The 20,272-nt window shown below is 32.4% G+C and overlaps 1 protein-coding gene across 3 annotated transcripts in view; it reads left to right on the top strand.

The window, feature by feature from the left end:
- Positions 1 to 20,272, top strand: part of RASA1 (RAS p21 protein activator 1) — a gene marked incomplete at both ends in the record, with an annotated part of 88,959 nt that overhangs the window by 41,060 nt on the left and 27,627 nt on the right. For 2 of the 3 annotated variants that reach the window (XM_084233985.1, XM_084233983.1), the window contains 5 exons: positions 1,043 to 1,160; positions 4,135 to 4,166; positions 10,676 to 10,728; positions 12,851 to 13,001; positions 17,165 to 17,243. In XM_084233985.1, the coding sequence (XP_084090111.1) occupies positions 1,043 to 1,160; positions 4,135 to 4,166; positions 10,676 to 10,728; positions 12,851 to 13,001; positions 17,165 to 17,243 (433 nt within the window). The remainder of the gene's footprint in view (positions 1 to 1,042; positions 1,161 to 4,134; positions 4,167 to 10,675; positions 10,729 to 12,850; positions 13,002 to 17,164; positions 17,244 to 20,272) is intronic. The other variant, XM_084233984.1, reaches the window with a different exon arrangement.

Below are 20,272 nucleotides of genomic sequence, written 5' to 3'. Positions count from 1 at the left end.
TCTCTCACAAACTAAAGAGAATTCTTTTAGTCTATGACTTAATTTTTATAGCCATATATTTGTGTCTCAACTGTAAATGTTACCCAAATGATGATTAATTTCTATTTTACATGAGTGAATAGTTTATGTGATACTAATAGTATAGAATTATAGAATGTGATAATTTTTTAGTTTTATTATGTTTATATAATTTGTTATTTTTATATAATTTTAATTACTATATAATTTGATAGTTATCAAATTATTATTGTCTTCCCTTAAGCTGTTTGACTATCAATAGACAATTTGTTTCTTAATGGTAGAATGTTCAGGTTCCTTTCTGAATACTTTGCTGATTCTGAGTATACCATTTCTCATCCATAACAGTAGCACTATTTAAAATAGTGATAATTTTCATGGATACTAAATGTTTTTGAAATTGGTGTTTTAAAAAAAGATTCTCAAAATCAGCATTCTGTTTTTATATGATAGTCCTCAAAATATCTTATGTAGTTCTTACTGGCACACCTTCATTTGCAATCTAAGCTAGAAAAAACAATGAAAGGAGGAAAAGGGAGGAAATGCGCATAATGAGCAGTGGGTCCTTACAGCTTCAGGAAGTTGGAATAATCTGTAAATTCTCAATTGGTTCCTTGAAGACAGCAGTTCTCAGAATGTGACCTTAACCTGGGGAATCTTCAGACCCACTCAGAGCATCCATGAGATCAAAACTATTTCCATAGTAATACTAAAACATAGTTTTCCTTTTTCACTCAAAGCCTATAATACTTGTACAATTGCTATTTATAAAATTTTACAGTAATCCAATGATGGGAGTAATACAGGTACCATTAGTAAACCCATTTTACAGATGAGGAAATCACAATTCAGAGTTTAAATGTTGTCAGAGTTTTTCATGTGGATAATATCAGAAACTGACAGAAATCTCAGGTTTTTCACTTCAATCCGATTCATTCTCAATTGTATTTAGTTCTGAGGTGTGGCACATGATTTCTCAGATTTTCAAGTGTACTTTTAATAACTTCATGATTGCTGTTTTCAGTTTCTTAAAAGGAGATATGTTCATTGTTCATAACGAATTAGAAGATGGATGGATGTGGGTAACAAATCTAAGAACAGATGAACAGGGCCTTATTGTTGAAGACCTAGTAGAAGAAGTGGTAAGTTTTGTACTTCGCACTCTTGGAATTTTTTTGTAAAATTTTGAAACTTACCCAGAACCAGAAGAATTCATTTCTTTTATAAAAAATCTTAAATTATAAATATAAGAATTTTTTTCTTATAATCTATTTGCTATTTGTAAATGCTAGGGTTTTTTTTTTTTTTTTTTTTTTTGTATAGCACATAACCAAGCTAGCATGTTTTAAATTTTAGCCACCAATTTTCAGAAAGTTGTCATGAGATTTTAAGAATTAAAACATATTCACTAGTAGTTCTTTTTATCCCTTTTTGTCATCTTGGTTTTCCTCATAAATGATGTTATATCCAGCTGATCATGGAATCTCAGTGATTGCATATGTTTACTTTCAAATTCTGTCTTCCAAATACATCTAATTTTCAAGTAATCTGGAAAAAATTATATTACATATATGTTATCACAGGGTTTTTTGCATTTTGAGTATTGGTTTTCATTGTCATCACATAATGCATTATTAATAATTAATCACACAGTATGAATTGTATTTTTTATTTTGAGATAGCAAGTCAGTATTCAAAGAACATGTGAATTTGGAAAATGCTCAGTATCTCTGAAACATCAAGTGTTAGATTTTTGAATTCACTCTTTTTAGATTTTCCCAGCAACTTGAGATGTTTTTCTGTTATCTTTTACAACCCATCGAGCTACTCTTCTTAATTATACCAGGAACCTAGTAATATACTGCATTCTGTCCTCTGATAATTACTTCAGGAAGATGGCAAGTGGAGAATATTTTCTTTGCCAATTTCTTGTCTGCCTGTTATGGGTACCAGAGTTTGGTATATACAAGTAGAGCATGATTACAGAAGTGGGAGAGTTGAGGAAATGGTGTGATACAGTCCATACTCATAGTGGGGTGGTTAGTGGGAGAGTTAGCAGTAGAACGCGTCGCTCCTAAATAGGTATTCTGCATTGTTCGGTATGAGAAAGGTTTACTCCATTTAGACAAAGTTGTTCAAGCTGAACTATCTAACTTTGCTGGTTTTACTACAAGATTTCATATTAAGAATTTTCATGTTGAATTTCCTTCTTTCTGTTATAATCCCTTCCTCTATTCTGATTATTGAAAGGAATTATAGTATAGTTGAGCTTTTCTCAACCTTTTAGAATTCTGGGTCAAACTTAAGAAGATAAATTTTAGTAAAAATAAGTGAAAGTTAATGGATGAGTATAGAAAAAACCACTGTTCACAAGTAAGGAGACTTTACCTAACATCACTACAAGGAAAGGGAATGAAATTGAGAATAAATTAACAACATAGTATGAGCGAATAATATGATATGGTTGCTGAGTATGACTATAGACATACTTTGAATGGAGTCATTCCAAGTTAAGAGTTACAGATAGTTTTGCAATGTTTAGAATAATTTACATAATGACCTTCATTGGAACATAGTGATTTGCTTGTAGATTGAAAGCCACAGGAGATTGTGTAGATTTCAGCCAGTTAGGTGGTTGTTGGATTTAAGGAACTTTGCACTCTGAAATTCTGATTACTGTTCTCTGAGCACATTTGTGCTTTTACATCTTAACTCTAGAATGTAAGCTCAGAGGATTTTTTTGTTTTTAGTTCAGTGATGTATCCTCATTCCTTAAAATAATGTTTGGCATTAGTGGGCATTCAGTAAATGTTTGTTGAATGAATGACCATCTCTATGATAATACTTTAGCCTCTTCCTTGACACTTTGCCCTGCCAGACTGCCTTGTAAAATTTATTGATTTATTTTTATCAGTCCAGCTCATATGTTACTGCTTTCACAGAGGTGCCTCTAGATTTACTTAGACTAAATTGTTTCATCGTGTTTCCATTGCACCTTGCTAATTCTTCATATACATTGTATAAAATTATTCTGTAAACCTTTTCTATAGAGATTAACACCTGCTAAAAAATTATGCATTTTGTTTTTATGTATTTTTTTTAACATACTACTTTATAATAGAGTAGGCATTCATTGTTTGATTTTAGTTTTGTTAATTATTTGATGAGTGAGAAACAAAATTACAGAAGTAAATTCATGTATACTAGGACCATTTTTCTACTCTTTCCTTCATTATTCAATGGAAACTGGTATTGTGCTGGGTACCAGGACTACAGTTTAACAGATAATCAGTAAAAATTATGCCCAGTGTTGTACTAGTGTTTTTAGTGGGGGTAGGTGGTAACAAATAATGTCACCCATCTTAAGATGCTTACATGTACTATAATGGAATGAATAGACTAGAGTAAGGTAAAATTCAAAAGTAAAAGGTCTTTTCTATTCAAAGTAAAAGATAATATTTACGTTTTAGGGAATCAGAATGTTTCACAAGGAGAGTAATATTTGAAATAGATCCTGCCTGTGTAATTCAGGTTTTCACTAATGGATAGGAAGTTGTGAATGGAAAGGACATTCTCCAACAAAATGAACAAGCTATAGTGGTGGGAAAATGTTGATTAACGAATTAGTATAGTTATGTGTGTCCGTAGTATACATTACCTAAAGGAAATTAGCGACGAGACAGAAAATGTGGATCTAAATGTATGCTCTAAGATTTTGGTTGCAAACTCAAAATTTGTAGGCAGTAGAGAGATAGTAAAGGTTTGGTTTTTAAAATGTTTGTTTTTGTATGGTTTGGTGTTTCTTAATGCAGGGCAAAGTTGCAGTTGAAACTTTAATTCAGATTGTAGTAGTGGGGTGGAATAAGGCATTAAAGTAATGATACTAGCTTGTATACTGTAATAGTTTTAGAAAACTGTTACCTAAACTAATCTAGGTAAAGGCTCTAGATTAATTTGTAACTAGAGAGAAAAGAAAGGGAGAAAGATGAACAGAAATATTTACATTCATGTAAATATGAAGGGCAGTGTAAAGTTTGAAGATGTTTTTTTATTAACTAATAAAAATAGTATTTTATATAATTAACTATTAATCTATCTTAATGTCTTCCCTTCTAGGGCCGGGAAGAAGATCCACATGAAGGCAAAATGTGAGTTCGTGTTAATTATTAAAGAGAAAAAACATTTGTTGTAGACCTACTACTTGAAAAACGTGGCCATAAAATATTTTTTTTATTTGGCTCATGAACTCGTGTAAATATTTTCAGGATCTCATAATGTGTTATTTTTAAATAGTTGAAAAGTGATTTATAACTATATACAACTTTTATATCACCAAACTAAAAAGGGTTTTTTGATAAGCATTACATTAATAACATTATGGATGTCATAGCTCTTAACATTTTTCTTTATTGTTGATTTATTTCTTGTGTTTATGTAGTACCTTTTCTGTATTTCATGTTTTTTCCCTTAGGGGATTTTCCCCCAAGATTATTGCTCTTACCATGGTAAAAGGATTCTGCAAGGACTTCATAATCTTTTTAGGCTGATTTTAAGTATCTTGTGAGGACTGATTTAAAGGTCAGGTGTTATTACATCTACTAGCCATATTTATTTCTTATATTTCAGACGTTATTAACTGTAGCCAGTTACCTCTTATGGGAAATCATTTCGGTGTGGTGTTTCTACTTTGCTCTAATTTTATTATTGTCCTTGAAGATCTTTTTTCACTGTCTTTCTTATCCTTTTTGGCATTTATTTTTTTTTAAGACCTTAACTCTTAATCCCAGTTCTGTTTTACTCACAATGTCCTAATAGACTGTTGGTTCATTTTCTGGTATCTTTTTAGTGGAACATTTTATTCTCACCATTCTTTTACGATTAAGATAGATTTTAAAGTTTGTATCTCAATTGTTTGCTTATTCTGTTTTCTCAATTTTAGAACATAAAAACATTATATTAATACTGCACTTGCTGTCACCTTATTTAGTTCCTCAGCTTTCCACTACTGAAATAAGAAATTTTCTGATTTTAATTTCCTTATTATTCTGTGTAGCCACAGAATAGTCCCCATCAAAGAGACCATACCTTGTTAATTATATTATAGTTCCACCACTACCAATATCAAGAGTTACACATTTGAGTTAATGATTAGAAAAGACATACAGATAATGTGTTGGGGATCTGTATTCCCTTTTTTTCTTAAAATATTCTTGTTCTTATTTTATCTCTGATAAAAGTTCAGGATACATGGACCTATTACCCTACTGTAAAAAACCGTATTTACAAGCATGGTGATAAATGGCAAGTTTCATTTTGTATTACGGACGATACAGGAAGTCACAAATTTGGAAGTGTTTGGAGCAGTATGGTGTCTTCTCTTCTCTTGTTGTGTTGCACAAATAAGAATCCTGGTTTTATATGATTGTGATTATTCCATTTTCTGAACTTTATCATTTTCTACTTATTTGGTATTTAGCATAGGCTTAGTTTACATTGCATAGTTGGTTTATTTTACTAAGGTTATCAGCGCTCTCGTTTCTTAAGGTAGGAGACTATGGCAGGAAGCATCTTTCATTCTTTATTATGTCTCCTCAGTGACATTTGTGAATGACCCTTTGAAAATAAACAGATAATATAACTTTAGCTACATTTCTTTTCCACTCCCTATTTTCTTTTTTCTTTCTTTTTTTTTAATATATCAAAATAGTGGTTTTTTTTTCTCTAGAGTTAACTGAGATCATGCTTCATGACAGTCTATATCACTTTTTTTAAATTTAATTTAATTTAATTTTTTTAATTTAAATTTTATTTTTATATTCCCCATACAATTACAACCCCCTTATTTTTACCCCAAGCCCTCCTTTCCCCATAGAGTGTCTCTTGTTCATAGTTATTTGTTGATTTTGATATTTTCTTTCTTATAGTTGTTCTTTTTCCTGGTCCTTTATTTAAGTTTTCTAGATTCCTGCTATGAGTGAGACCATCCAGTATTTTTCTTTTTCTTTCTGGCTTATTTCGCTGAGCATGATCCCTTCCAACGCCATCCATGTTGCTGCAAATTGCATGTGTTTATCTTTTTTTAATGCTGAGTAATATTTCATGGTGTATATGTACCACATCTTCTTGATCCAGTCATCTATTTTTGGGCATTAGGCTTGTTTCCAAAGCTTAGCTATTGTAAACAGTGCTGCTGTAAACATAGGGGTGCAGGTGCTCTTTGGAATTGATGTTTCTGTGTCCTTTGGGTAAATACCTAGGAGTGGAATTGCTGGAAGCTCTATGTATAGTAGGTCAAGAAATCGCCACACAGCTCTCCATAGTGGTTGGACCAGTTTGCACTCCCACCAACAGTGCAGAAGAGTTCCTTTTTCTCCACATCCTCGCCAACATTTGTTGTTGCTAGTTTTTTTAATATGTGCCATTCTCACTGGTGTAAGATGGTATCTCATGGTAGTTTTGATTTGCATTTCCCTGATTACAAGTGATGTTGAACATTTTTTCATATGCCTGTTGGCCATTTGCATTTCGTCTTCAGAGAAATTTCTTTTCAGCTCTTCTGCCCATTTTTTGACTGGATTATTTTCTTTGTTTTTCTTGAGTCTCATCAGCTCTTTGTAGATTTTTGTGATCAGTCCTTTATCATTAGTGTTGTGTGCAAAAATGTTCTCCCAGTTGGTGGGGTTTCTCTTTGTTTTTGTTATTGTCTCTTTTGCTGTGCAGAATCTCTTTAATTTGATGTAGTCCCAGCTGTTGATCTTTGCCTTCACTATCACTGCTTTGGGTGTTATGTCTATAAAGATGTCTTTGATGTGCATATCATGTAGTGTTTTGCCTATATTTCCTTCTATGTATTTTACGGTTTCAGGTCTTATGTGTAGTTCTTTAATCCATTTTGAGTTGGTTTTTGTGCATGGTGTTAGGTAGTAGTCAAGCTTCATTCTTTTGCATGTAGCGACCCAGTTTTTCCAGCACCATTTATTGAACAAACTTTCTTTGCTCCAATGCGTATTCTTTGCTCCTTTGTCAAAGATTAGTTGACCATAAATCTGTGGGTTTATCTGGATTTTCTATTTGATTCCATTGGTCTGTGTGTCTGTTCTTGTTCCAATACCATGCAGTTTTGATGATTATGGCTTTGTAGTAAAGTTTGAAGTCTGGGTCCACTCCCTATTTTCATGACACGAGCACCAAGTCCTGATAATTTTACCTTTTAAAATACTTCTTTATTTTTCTCCCAGGAAAATAAAAGTGTTTTTTATTTCAGAATATTAACTTTCTTTTATTGGAGTACTGGCCAGAATTCAACTCCGATACCAATGTAAATATAGTATGTCAAAAAATATATATCACTTGAATTATCTGAATGTCTTTTTTAAAGGCAAACATTTTAAACCATTGTATAAAACAATGTACATTAACATATGTATAATAAGTCACAAATGCAAACCTAAGGTGAATAACCAAACCGAATTATTTCAAGTAATAATTGCTAGTATTTAAACATTGCACTTACTTTCAGTAACTTATATGTCACTGTCTGGTCTTCCCACCTCCTAATCTCTATAGAAAGTACAATCTTTTTTTTTTTTTACTAGATTTAAGTAATAAATCCAAATGTTTACTCATAGTAAGAGATTCTGGCACTAACCATGATGGAGTTTAACAGAAATACTGAAAATCATGAAGATTTATAAGTATTCTAAAGTGATCACTTTATAACAGTTCCTTAGAAACTCTAGAAAGGCAGTTCTCTACTTTCTAATATTATGTCACATAATCAAATTCAGAACAGTATTTTGACCCAGTGATAAGTTAGGGAGATTCTTTCTTTGTTCAACATTTAATTATAAAACTGTTATTTTGACAAATATTAAAATTTTTTGAACTCCATTATGCTGACACTTTCCGAAGTATTGTTAACTTAGTAATAAGGCATCTTTATGATTCCATTTATTATAATGGGGAAAAAAAGATGATGGTACATTCTGGTTTTTACTTTTAAAAGACATTTAATTCAATAATTTGGCTCCTCGGTGTTTAAAACGACATTTGTTGCTCATTACCAATGGTGCTAAGGTGAAAGTATCTTTCATGGTTCTTGAATTCCCTTTAAAGGAACACTTTACAGAATTTAAGCAGTGAACATTATCTGGTTCCTACTCAGATTCTATCTTCAAGAAGATGTGAGAGAGAATCTGAGCTATAATCTCTATTCATGACAAGAAGATTCTAATATCAAATATTTCACTCCGACTGTGTTACACCATTTATTCCATTATGAATTGAAATACTTCTTGAATGTGTACTTTTCAATTTTAGCTGTATTTTGCTTTAGGCCCTTTCCATCTCTTACAAGGACTTATGTAATAGAATCCTCCACAATGGTCTTCTTTGATATTTTAATCACCTTAAATCCTTTCTTACAGTAGCTGGAGTAGTCTTCCTAAATATTTGACTGTGTCCCTTTTTTACTTAAAATTTTTAACTGATTCTATTCCATGGTTACCTTAGCAGAGCCTAAAGAGCGCCTCTGATTTAGTGGCTCTTATATCCTTTATTTGTCGTATTTCTTTGTCATTTATAGTTTTATACTCTCCAGTGTGTAGACCTTCGAATGTGAATACAACATTCACATTTTCACTTTTATGCCTTTGTTCAAGCTGCTTCCTAAACCAGAACTTCTCTCAATTGTGTTTGGTAAGACTTACTTTATTTGTAAGACTTACTTCATTCTTCACTTTTCCTTCACTTTTCCTAAGACCCTGTCCTTTATCTTCTTCCTTACAACACTCCACAGAATTGTTGCCCTTCTCTGTTATTAAAACACTCCCCTCAGTGCACACTTATCACTGTGCTTTATTTTCTATGTTATTTTACAGTTATACAGTATTTGTGTCCCTCTCTCATATTAGATGGAGGACTTCTAAAATCAGAGGCTCATCTTTTTATCATTGTTTGAAATACATATATCTTAGATATAAGTAATAAGTGTCTGGGTGAGGAAATTCCTATCTAATCCATTCAGAAAATATTGCCAGTTTGTTCTTTAAACCCATTTGTGCTCCCCCTGCCCTTTTGAATTCTTTCTGCCCCTCTAGATAGAAAATTAGAGCAGTTATTTGCAGGATCACCTACTCAATTTTTCTGCACCATATAGATATCTTATTCTAGCATTTGTAGTAAATGGTCATTTAGACTGTACTTTAATGCAGTGCGGAATCTTACTAGGTTTAAAGATAGCCTGGACTGTTCTAGTTGTCGTGTACTTGCTTTATATGATTCTTACTGTGTTGGGGTCTCCAGGAAATCTGAATTCAGTGAGCAAATCATTGCAGTAGAGGGAAATTTAAAAGTTTAATGTTTTATCCGTGAAAAAGTGGAAATTAAGTTATGTTTTAATACTTTTTTATTTATTTATGCATACAAGAACTGGGGTACAGGCCAGAGGTGTGGGGTGGGGTGAGAGGATTCACCAGAGACAGAGTGGGGAACAGAACAGGCAGATTGATTGAAGTACATTGCTGAGGGGAGCAGCGGTCAAGGCAGGAGAAGTCTGTGGCGCCATGTGGGTTGCTCCCTGGCCAAGGATTGAACTCCTACTGCAGTGGCTGAGGATAGCTTCATAGGTATGTTTTAATACTTTGACCAGTAATAGTATGGATAATTTAAAGCAATGTAAAAAGCTTCTGAATCTGTTAGAGTGAATCTTTTAGAGCACTTAAATCTTTTAGCTTTAGTCTTGTAGTATTTTGATTTTTCAACTTGCTCTTTGAGCCACTGTTAAAAATAATTGCAGACCCTAAAAAGAGTATATGGCAAAATGGTAGAGAGAGGATCTGAAATTATCAGCTTGATATTAGCATGTGTTAATCAGCAAGATAGATAATAATCCTTCAGATAACTAAGAGATTTAAGTGGTTTAATTGTTAATTGATATTTTAAGCCAGATGTGTCATTTTTTCTTAAGTAAAGTATAACTATTTTAGTTATTTTATGCAGTGGATCATGACTGTAATGCCATGTATAATTTCTAAAGGGTTAATTTAAGAATACAGAATATAAAATATTCTCGCAGTCTTCTTTGATATGCTGTTATCTCAAAAAGAATTTGGTATATTAAATCATTCTTTTAGTTCTTGATGTTGGCGTCTACTCTTTCTTATTACTCAATCTTATTTCTGGCTTTCAGAAATAAATGCACTTTTCTGCATGATTCAACTTTGTTGATTTTATTTGAAGAGAGACTTTATCACATAGGCAAATTCATTTTGAGAGAAATAATGAGAAATTTTCTTTTTTTTCTGGGCAATTCTATAGAGGACTCTGCTTGTACCACCTTTCTCTTCCAATAAAAACAAGTGAGAACACTAGCTATAATGCAAGCATAAACAGTTTTTCATTATCAGCATTAAATTCATTGCTGTTTTTGTATTAGTAATTAATATATAAATTGTAGTTTATAGTAGTCCCTGATTGTGTTTTATTATGTTGAAATTATGTTTACAAAGTGTAGCATAAAGTAGGAGATAATTTGACCAATTACTTTGCATTTATTTCATGATGTCAGCTGATTAAACTTATGTTACAGCTCAGTTTTACTTATATAAATCAAAATGCTTTTTTGCTGTTATATATCTAATTTGTTCTCTCTTCAAAGATGGTTCCATGGGAAAATTTCTAAGCAGGAAGCTTACAATTTACTAATGACAGGTAATTATATATTCACTTGCCTTTTCTAGTGTCTTTATTTTAAATAAATTAAAAAATAAAACCTTAATCAACCATTTATCATGTATTTTGCTTTTGCAGTCATTTGATATTTATGTGCATTATTATTTCTGCACAGTATAGAGAAACTAGTGCTTTTGTTTTGGTGTTTTCAGTTAAATAGTGTAAAATTCAGGAAACTATATTTTCCTTCCCATGTCCCTGTCCTTTTCTCCAAAAGCAGTATTAGCAAGGGTTTTCTTTGTTTCTAGAAGTTTTCTATGTCTTTATTTCCCTTCCTTACCCCTATACATCCCCACCATCCCCTACACACACACAACACTCACAGGAACATTAAACACATTTTTTTTTTATATTTGAGTGTATTGGGGGATCATTACATGTCTCCATATGTAACTTTTCTTTCCTTTTTTTTTTGGTGATCATAAACTTTCCATTGAGTAACAGTTTATTTTCAACTTCCTATAGAAGAATTCCATGTTTTCACTTTTTTGCTGTACAGCTGTAGTAAATGTTGCTGTTTATGCACTTATAAAAATAAATATATAATTGGGTTTTTAAAATATTTTTCCATTTTCCGAAACTGTGGTTATAGAGGTATGTAGAGTAATGTTGACTGGAATTGTGGGTTTAATGTTTAAAAAAAAAAAATCTGGTCATCCTTTATTCTAACTAAACATTTAAGACTGGATTATTTTAACTACTAAATATTTCTTCAGTAAACCTCACCTTAAAAGGATTTGAGAAAAGTTTAAGCTGTCATTATGTAATTTCGTGGTCTTTAAAATTCTTCAAAAACAAGCAGTTTGATAGCTACTGTGGTGAGTTATTGTGAATAAATTACTGTTAAAGATATTTTATCTGTATTATTGTTTTAAGCCACACAGTATTGCATTGTAATGTAATTTAATATTTTGCTGTTTTAAAAGATTTGAGTTAGTTTTAAAAGTGTTCAATTTTATTATGAGACTGTAGGATAAGTAGATTAAAAAATAAAGAACGTGATTAAAGTAGATTAAAAAATAAAGACCAAGTGTATATCAAAATGACATGCTGTAGAAACAAAATATTTTTTTCAGTGATTTTTTTTTTTTTAAATGAAGTTGGTATTTTGAACTTGTACCACTGAATACTTAACACATTAATTCTTGTGGGCAGGTGAAGTTCAAAAGGAGCTGAACTTAATATCTTTAGATTAGTTTTTAAGAATCTGGTGGTTTTTCTCTCCTGAAAAGCACATATAAACCCTTGCACTCACAGGTTTACAATAATCTGTAGTCTTTGTGATTAACATAATATTACTTGATTGTAAACACCCTTAGCTAGATAATTGGAACTGTTAGTAATTTTCATAAAAATGACACCTGACATTTTGAAGTGTTCATTGTGCTTCCCTTTTAAAAGCAATCAATTTCTGATCTTTCCTGTGGAATATGACTTAAACAGAGAAAGGGCAAAGCCTTTTAATTTAAAAGTCACTGTCAATTGATGGTATCAGAAACACTTCTCTAAAATTAACATGAAAATAACTCATATGTAATTTGCATCTACATGACTTCAGAATCACACCTACCTGTTGAACGATTCACAGTGCATGTACATTGGTTTTATTAATGTGCACACATATTTAGTTGTTTTGAATCTACTTTTATAAGCTTTGATATTCTTACAGAATTACCTTTTAATGTTCAATATGAAGTTTTGATAACTAGAGTATTCCTCAGCAAAATTGCCTTTAACTTTTTTACGTTCTTATTAAGGGGATTTACAAATAGATTGTAGCAGTTTTTGCCAGTAACCCCTAATTGTGATTACATTGTTCTTTCCAAGTTAGGACCAGTATAGATACTAACCTGAAGTTGCTGCTGCTAATTTCTACCCTGTATTTTTATGTAATAAAACCACTTGTATGTACTAAAGCAACTTCTTATGTGGTTGTGAACAATACATCACACACACAAAAAAATGCCTTTATTATAAAATAAGTTTCTGGGGAATATTTACATGTATTTATGACTTTTGAATGTACTTGTAAATTATACTACTCAATACTGTCTTTTTACTTGATAATTAGGAAATAAAACTAATAGCTTAATTTTTACAGTTGGCCAAGTCTGCAGTTTTCTTGTGAGACCCTCAGATAATACTCCTGGTGACTATTCACTTTATTTTCGGACCAATGAAAATATTCAGCGATTTAAAATATGTCCAACACCAAATAATCAGTTTATGATGGGAGGTCGTTATTATAATAGGTAAGTTGTAAGATATTCTTAGTTCTTTTACTTTTGGGAAATGAGATCAGATCTCAATACTATAGTATATCAGATTCAAAATAATATGTTCAACTTTTTAAAATTTAAAATTACAAGAACTTTCATATAATGTAGTAGCAGTCATATTCAAAAATTCTTTAAGTAGTGTTAAACATAATAGTATATTAATAACTTGCCATTTGTTTCCCACAAAATAAATGTAATTTTTTTGGATATTTCTACATGAGTTACAGGCAGCGAATTCACCAAATCCATATATTAACTGCAAGACAGCAAAATATCTAAGAAAAAAAATTAATTTCATTCTTTTGTCAATGAGAAAATAGGAAAAAAAGGCTCTTAAAGAGTAAGTTAAGACTCATTACAAATGTTACCAAATAATTGGTTTATATTCTTACTTGCATTTATTGGTTCTCAATTCTCACCTCTAAAATTCAAGTAAACTCTTCACATATCCCCAAATCCAGAATGAACTTTATTCACTTGATAAGGAAAATAATAGAGAAACCGTAGGATTAACTGTTGTTTTCTGTATAATCAAAAGTAATATTTCATTTTATTGAAATAAAAATGTAAATGTTTCCCCAAACTGGATTAATCTAAAATAGCATAATTTTCTTTTTTTGAAGACTTGTGTAAGATGAAATATTATTTATTCATCTATTTTAATCCCTTCATACCTCAATGACATTTTCTATTTCATTAGAATTTCTCTTAATTCTAGCTTGTTCTAGGAGTGTAGTATATATAGCGATTCAGTGGTTGGTTTGCCTGGAAATAAAACAAAGCAAACCAGAAACAAGCTCTCGTTGCTCGTCAGAGGTTCAGTGGAAAGTTCTAAGACATCAATTGGAAGATGTGAGTGTAGAGATTTGGATCCTTTTCCCCGCCTCTTAAATAAACTGCTCTATAATATCGTCTGTATTACAGTGTGATACAGCATTCTTACTGAATATCTGCTAGCTGCAATGTGAGCTATTCATAATGAGGGAAAAGTAATTTTTCCCATTATTCAGTTTTCTAGGGATTTGGACTATATAAAACTACAGATTGCAAGCATGATGTTAACTGAATTTGTATATATCCATCTTGAGACTTTTTCAAAAATAAAATTATTTACATACATTTGTTTTGAGGCAGTTTGATATATTGACTTCCCTATGGTATACATTCTGCACAGCTGAAAATTATTCCTATGTAATGGAGGCAGTATGTAAAATATATAAAGATTTTTTTGCCTGATAAAGACCAAAATGAAACAAGGAGAGTGAACTATTTAAAATATATTTCTTTCCAATTTATTGCAAAATTATTAGCATGCTTGCAAAATGACTTTAAAAATTAAATATAAAAAATTTGAATATATATTAATTTAGTGTCCTTGCTCATTCCTCCAGGCTTTTTTCTTCCCCTGATGGGTATGTTCCTCTTATAAAATCCGGAGTACTGGTTCTAGTTTTATTATTTAAAAAAAAAAAAAATTGTAAAAGGAAGTCACAGTTACATTAATCTAATGTCTGGAAAATTACAGTTTTTGTTTTAGAAATATATACTCCAGGGGCCTCCCCGATGGCGCAGCGGTTGAGCATTGGGTTGCGAAGCTGCCCGCAGCCTCTACAGTGCTGGTTTGATCCCCAGCTGCTCCCCCAGCCACTGGAGGAGGGTCCCACATGGCACGCAGACCTCACCTGCCTCCCGCTGCTCCCCTCCCTCTCCTGCCTCCCGCTGAGGCAGCAGTGTGCTTTGGTCCTTCTGCCTGCTCTGCAACCCGCTCTGGCTCTGGTGAATTCTCTCACCCTCCTGCGCTTCTGACTGTACCCAGTGCTTGTATAAACAAACAAACAAACAACAAAAAAAAGAAATATATACTCCATCTTAGCATTATTGTCAGTAATAGAATAAGAAGATACACCTTTGTGATTATTATTTAATGTTTAGATATAGAAATATAAAATTGGATTATCCAGTAGATCTATGTCACAGAGCTCCGTTCTGCTGTTCTGGCCTACATTAACTCTACATTGGTCTTTTAGTGAAGAAATGTAGCAGTTACATCTGTTTCATGTGTAATCTGCTTTGTTGAGACATAATGTTCTTAAAATCAAAAATGTAGATAGAGGAATTTAACAGCACATGGAATTCAGCAACAATTTGTTGACTTGTCTACTTTGTGAAAAACATTCTATAGTTCCTATGCATATCTATACATTGAAAGAAAAAGTTATTACTCTTAGACTGCTGAGGTCTCTCAGATAGAGATGGTAACCTGACTACATAAATTCAGGTGTATAAAAATGTGCTTAGGAGAATAAGTAGGAAGAGAATTTAGGCTATGAGATATTGATTCTACTTTGAAGATTAGTAACATTTATCTAAGTTTCAAGAATATAGTTTTATTTACTAAATATACTAAAATGAACGCATTTCATTTCCAGAACATAGTGTCTCTGGAAAATGATATATCAAAAATAAATTCATAGTGAGCTTGTTTTGGTTTATGAAATGTAATTACCTGATTTCATAGCTAGAATTTTTGTGGAATTTTGGAAATTTGGGTTATGTCTCCCTGTTCTATTTATTTAGATGCTGTCAGATAGAAAATGAAATAAAACTTACTATAGTTTTCGTAAAGTTTTAGTTTTCGTTAGTAAAGACATATCTCATTGGTTTGCTCCTAAGTAGTCTGAACTACATTTTACAACAGTATCCTATTCTTTCACCACTGAGAGGAATTATGTGGTAACACTGAGGTGCTATTCAGGATCATTGTGTTTACAGATACTAAGCCATAAACCTGATGCTATTTTTCATAGATTTGATGCTTTTTCCTTGTCATTTTTACAATGATAACTTTTTGCTTGTCTCATTTTCTCCTCCCATTCTGGTTTTAAAATGATGCTTCTGCTTTTTAGTTCATATTCATTTAATTCTTGTTTTTTAATCTTTTTAGTCTTCTTTTTTGCTTTTTAACATTATTTACATTTTGTTTAAATTTTGTATTATAGCAAAATTTATATGTGTATTAATAATATAATTTTTGGGGGTATATCTCTGTATATGTGTGTTTGCATATACAAACACATACATATGTCTCCAAAGATAAAAGATATTCCAGTTATTTTATCAGTCTGAAGAACATGAAAAACAAGTTTTGGTTAAATAAAATCTGCTTTGAGAAATGTTTCATTGCTGTCCCTTAAAATACTCATTACTTGAGTGTATAAAGGAAAATTTTAAATTTAAATATTCAGGATAATAAAATGGCTTACTGATTATAAAGAAACTCACTTTCATATTGAAAAAAACTGTAATGTTAAAATACCATGTGTAATGTTATTTGTAATATTTCCCAAATATTAAGACTATTTTATAGCACAGAAACGCAGGAGGGTGAGAGAAGCGCAGGAGGGTGAGAGAATTCACCAGAGCCAGAACAGGGAGCAGAACAGGCAGAAGGACCGAAGTACACTGCTAAGGGGAGCAGCGGGCCGCAGGAGAGGTCTGCGTGCCATGTGGGACCCTCGCTGGTGGCCGGGGATCGATCCGGTGCTGCAGAGGCTGTGGGCTGCTTCACAGCACAGCACTCAACCACTGCGCCACTGGGGAGGCCCTTTATAGCACTTTTTAAAATAACATTTTGAATTAAGATTATCAGTGTCTTTCCCATGTACTGTAATCCTGCATGTAAGGATCTCCTACATGTATCTCCTCCTGGTCTTTTCTTCATTTTCTTTGCTTCTGTTTTCACCTGCTATTTATATATTTATAACCTAATTCTATCTGCTTATGATAGAAGCAGAATAAGTGAAGGTTTTAATGATAAAAATTTTTAAAACTTACCTGAACTCAGTATCAATTCTTCTCAATCATTTAGAAATATTCTTGCCAAAAAAAGTATAATCCTTTCTTTCTTATTATTTGAATATGTATATGGAAGAATTGAACTCTGATTCAGCTATTCTGATGTGCAGACCAATGTTGGGAACGTTTTTATTTTTCTAAAATATGATTATTATGATCATATGTTAAATATTTGGGTTATGTGGTTTGAAAAACACTCGCAAATAGATAGTCCTTGCTAACATGGTTTGTGTGTATTTTCAAGGTTTGCATGTCATTGTTAGTCATTTTTATTTTAACAGCATTGGGGACATCATAGATCACTATCGAAAAGAACAAATTGTTGAAGGGTATTACCTTAAGGAACCTGTACCAATGCAGGTCAGTGTTGATTTTCTTTTTGGAATAATTACCATGTATTTTTGTGTGCATTTTTTTGTGATATGTTTATGCATATATTTATACAACTAAAATTGCATAAAATTTAGAACAGATTTAAATCTTTAAATAATTCTTTCAGAAAGTGAATTGCTAAAGAATCTTTCAGTTTTTATTTATGTTGGTTCTAGATGATTAGGAAATCCTTAATGGCTTTTTGAGAACTTAAATGGTGGTGGGGACAGAAGCCAAGTGACATTGGATCAGAGAGTGAGCTTTCCTTCTGCACAAGAAGTGGAGAAATCAAGCTTAAACCATACCCTGGCTAATCTAGATGAATTTGGTAAATAAAGAAGTAAAATATGACAGTGAATGTTTAAATCTTTATTTGCATATAGTTTTACAGTGGAAAGTTTTGGGCATGTCTGTATATTTTGGGTAAATCAATGGGAAATGGGAAAATGTCATTGATGGGTGAGGAATGGATGATACCTGATGTACAAGGTACTAGAGAAGGCAAGAGTGACTAAAATCCATAATATAAGAGGAAAGATTGTTGAACAAGAGGACCTGTTTAATATTAGGTGCTTAATGTGTAGGGTGATTGATTAGCTTCTCTCGCTTCCTCACCTTACTTTCTGAAGTGTGGTGGGGAAAGGTGTCAGCAGAGGTTAGAAAAAGATACTTCAAAAAGAGGATTAGGAATTTTTACTATGTGAAAAATGGAGGTAATGATACCCCAGGGACATCAAGAAAAATTGTGAGAAGTTCTGGGTATGCAACTATAGTTGTACAGTGATTTATAGTGTCTCTAACTACTCAATTTAAAGTTAATTTATCTTTATTTTGCTAGTCCAGGCTGCTTCTATTGAAATCTTGGTTTGGGATAACAAGGATTGAATCTTTTATTTTTTTTGTGTGTATTTATTTAATTGTTATTGACGTGCCACTGTTTTCCGTCCTTGCTAGTGTTTTTGACAGTATTGTATGTTCCTCTTCAGGTGTAAGTCACCATAACACTCCCACCACTGAACCACCCATAGTCCTCCACCATAGTCCATTGTGCTTTCCATCATCTTCCCTGCTTTTTTCACCCCCCTCCTCTTCCACATCCCCCCTTTGAGAACCACAGATCTATGATCAGTTTTCAAGGGTAAAGTTTGTCTTTGTTTGATTCTCTGGTTTTTCTGTATTCTAGTTAGAAGTGATACCAACCAGTATTAACTTCCTCTTTCTGGTTTCACTTAGCTTAATTCCTTGCAGTTGCATCCATTCGCTGAGTAGATTTCCACAGTGTATATAGACCATATCTTTTTGATCCACTCATCTGTTCTGGGGCATTTAGGTTGTTTCCATATCTTGGTTATTGTTGCTGTGTTGCTGTGAACATATTGGGGTGCAAGTTTCCTTTCAAATTAGTGTTTTTGTATTTTGGGATACCTAGGAGTGGGGTTGCTGGGTCATATGACAGGTCGATTTTTAGTCTTTTGAGAAACCTCCACACGACTTTCTGTAGGTGCTGGACTAGTCTACATTTCCATCAAGCAGTGTAAAAGGGTCCCTTTTTTTACACACTCTCCCAGCATTTGGTTTTGGGTGTGAGATGGTATCTCAATGTAGTGTTGATTTGCATTACCCTGATAAGTGGTGATGAGCATTCTTTCATATCCCTTTTGGTCATCTGTATGTCTTCTTTGAACTGTCTATTTAGCTGCTCATTTTTTGATTGTTTTCATTTTCTTTGTGTCTAGTTGTATGAGTTCTTTGTAGATCTTTGGTATGTATGGTGCGCAGATATTTTTTTCAGATTCAGTAGGGTGACTTCATTTTAGTTATGGTCCTTTTTGCTGTGCAGAAACTTTTTAGTTTGATACAGTCCCATTTATATGCATTCCCTTGTTTCCCTTGCTGCTGGGGTCATCCCCATCTGCAAAGATAACTCTAAAGCTTATCTCCTTGAGTGGTTTCCCTGTTTTCTTATATGTATTTTATGGTTGAAGGTCTTATCTCCAAGTCTTTTATCTATTTTGAGTTGATTTTTTGCATATGGTGTGAGATAGTGACCTGGTTTCATTCTTTTACATGTGGCAGTGCAGTTTTCCCATTACGGTTTACTGAAGAAGCTTTGCTTGGTCCAGTGTATATTCTTTGCTCCTTTGCCTCTTAACGAGTTAATTTTAAATGGGTACACCTGTTACTCATTGCAATTAATGAGGGGATGATCATTATTCTGATCCTTAATATAAATTCAAGAGTCATCATAACTGTGTCACATTTTAATGTAACTTCATTTCCTCATGTTTTCTTGGTAGAATGTAAGGTTCTTGAGAGCAGAGGTTTTGTGTTGTATTTCCCAGTACCTAGAGTAGAACCTGGCCTTACTATTCAATATTGAATGAATGCCTGTCTGCTCTCGAGCAGGAAGATTATTTGGGACCTGGAATAATTATCTGGGACCTATTTTAACACTTGTATCCTTCCAAGTGTGATAAATTAGAGAACACAATGGCTAGTTATGTCCTTATATTGAAGGGAAACAGATTAGCTACCAAAATCAAATTTAACATCTCTTGTGATAGACATTGGAGTGTCTTTTGAGAAATTGTACCTCACAATAAAAATAGGTAACATTTTTTAAAACAGGTAACATTTTTTGAGCTTTTTTGGTTTAGGCTCTATTTTTTATATGTATTTAATTTTTTCAATTACTTGATATGGTTGATTCTATAAATACATTTTATAGAGGAAAATTGAGACCAGAGACGTTAAGTAAATTACTTAAAGCATCAAAACAAATATTTGCTTGATATTTCCTTGCTTATAAAGACTTATATGACTTACATACCTGAAATGGGCAGTGGTTTTTGAATGGAACCCATTGTTTATTCACTGTCATGCATTGAACCTGGAACGTAGGCATTTTAATATTAATCTTAATTCCGGATTTCATTTATATCTTTAATAAAACTGATTCCATATTAAAATTACAGAGTTCTAGCTATTGATTCTATTACAGAGTTCTAGCTTTTGAT

Source organism: Talpa europaea (genome assembly GCF_964194135.1).
Source record: "Talpa europaea genome assembly, chromosome: 5".
Lineage (NCBI taxonomy): Eukaryota > Metazoa > Chordata > Mammalia > Eulipotyphla > Talpidae > Talpa > Talpa europaea.
This window is presented reverse-complemented; position numbering and strand designations above follow the sequence as displayed.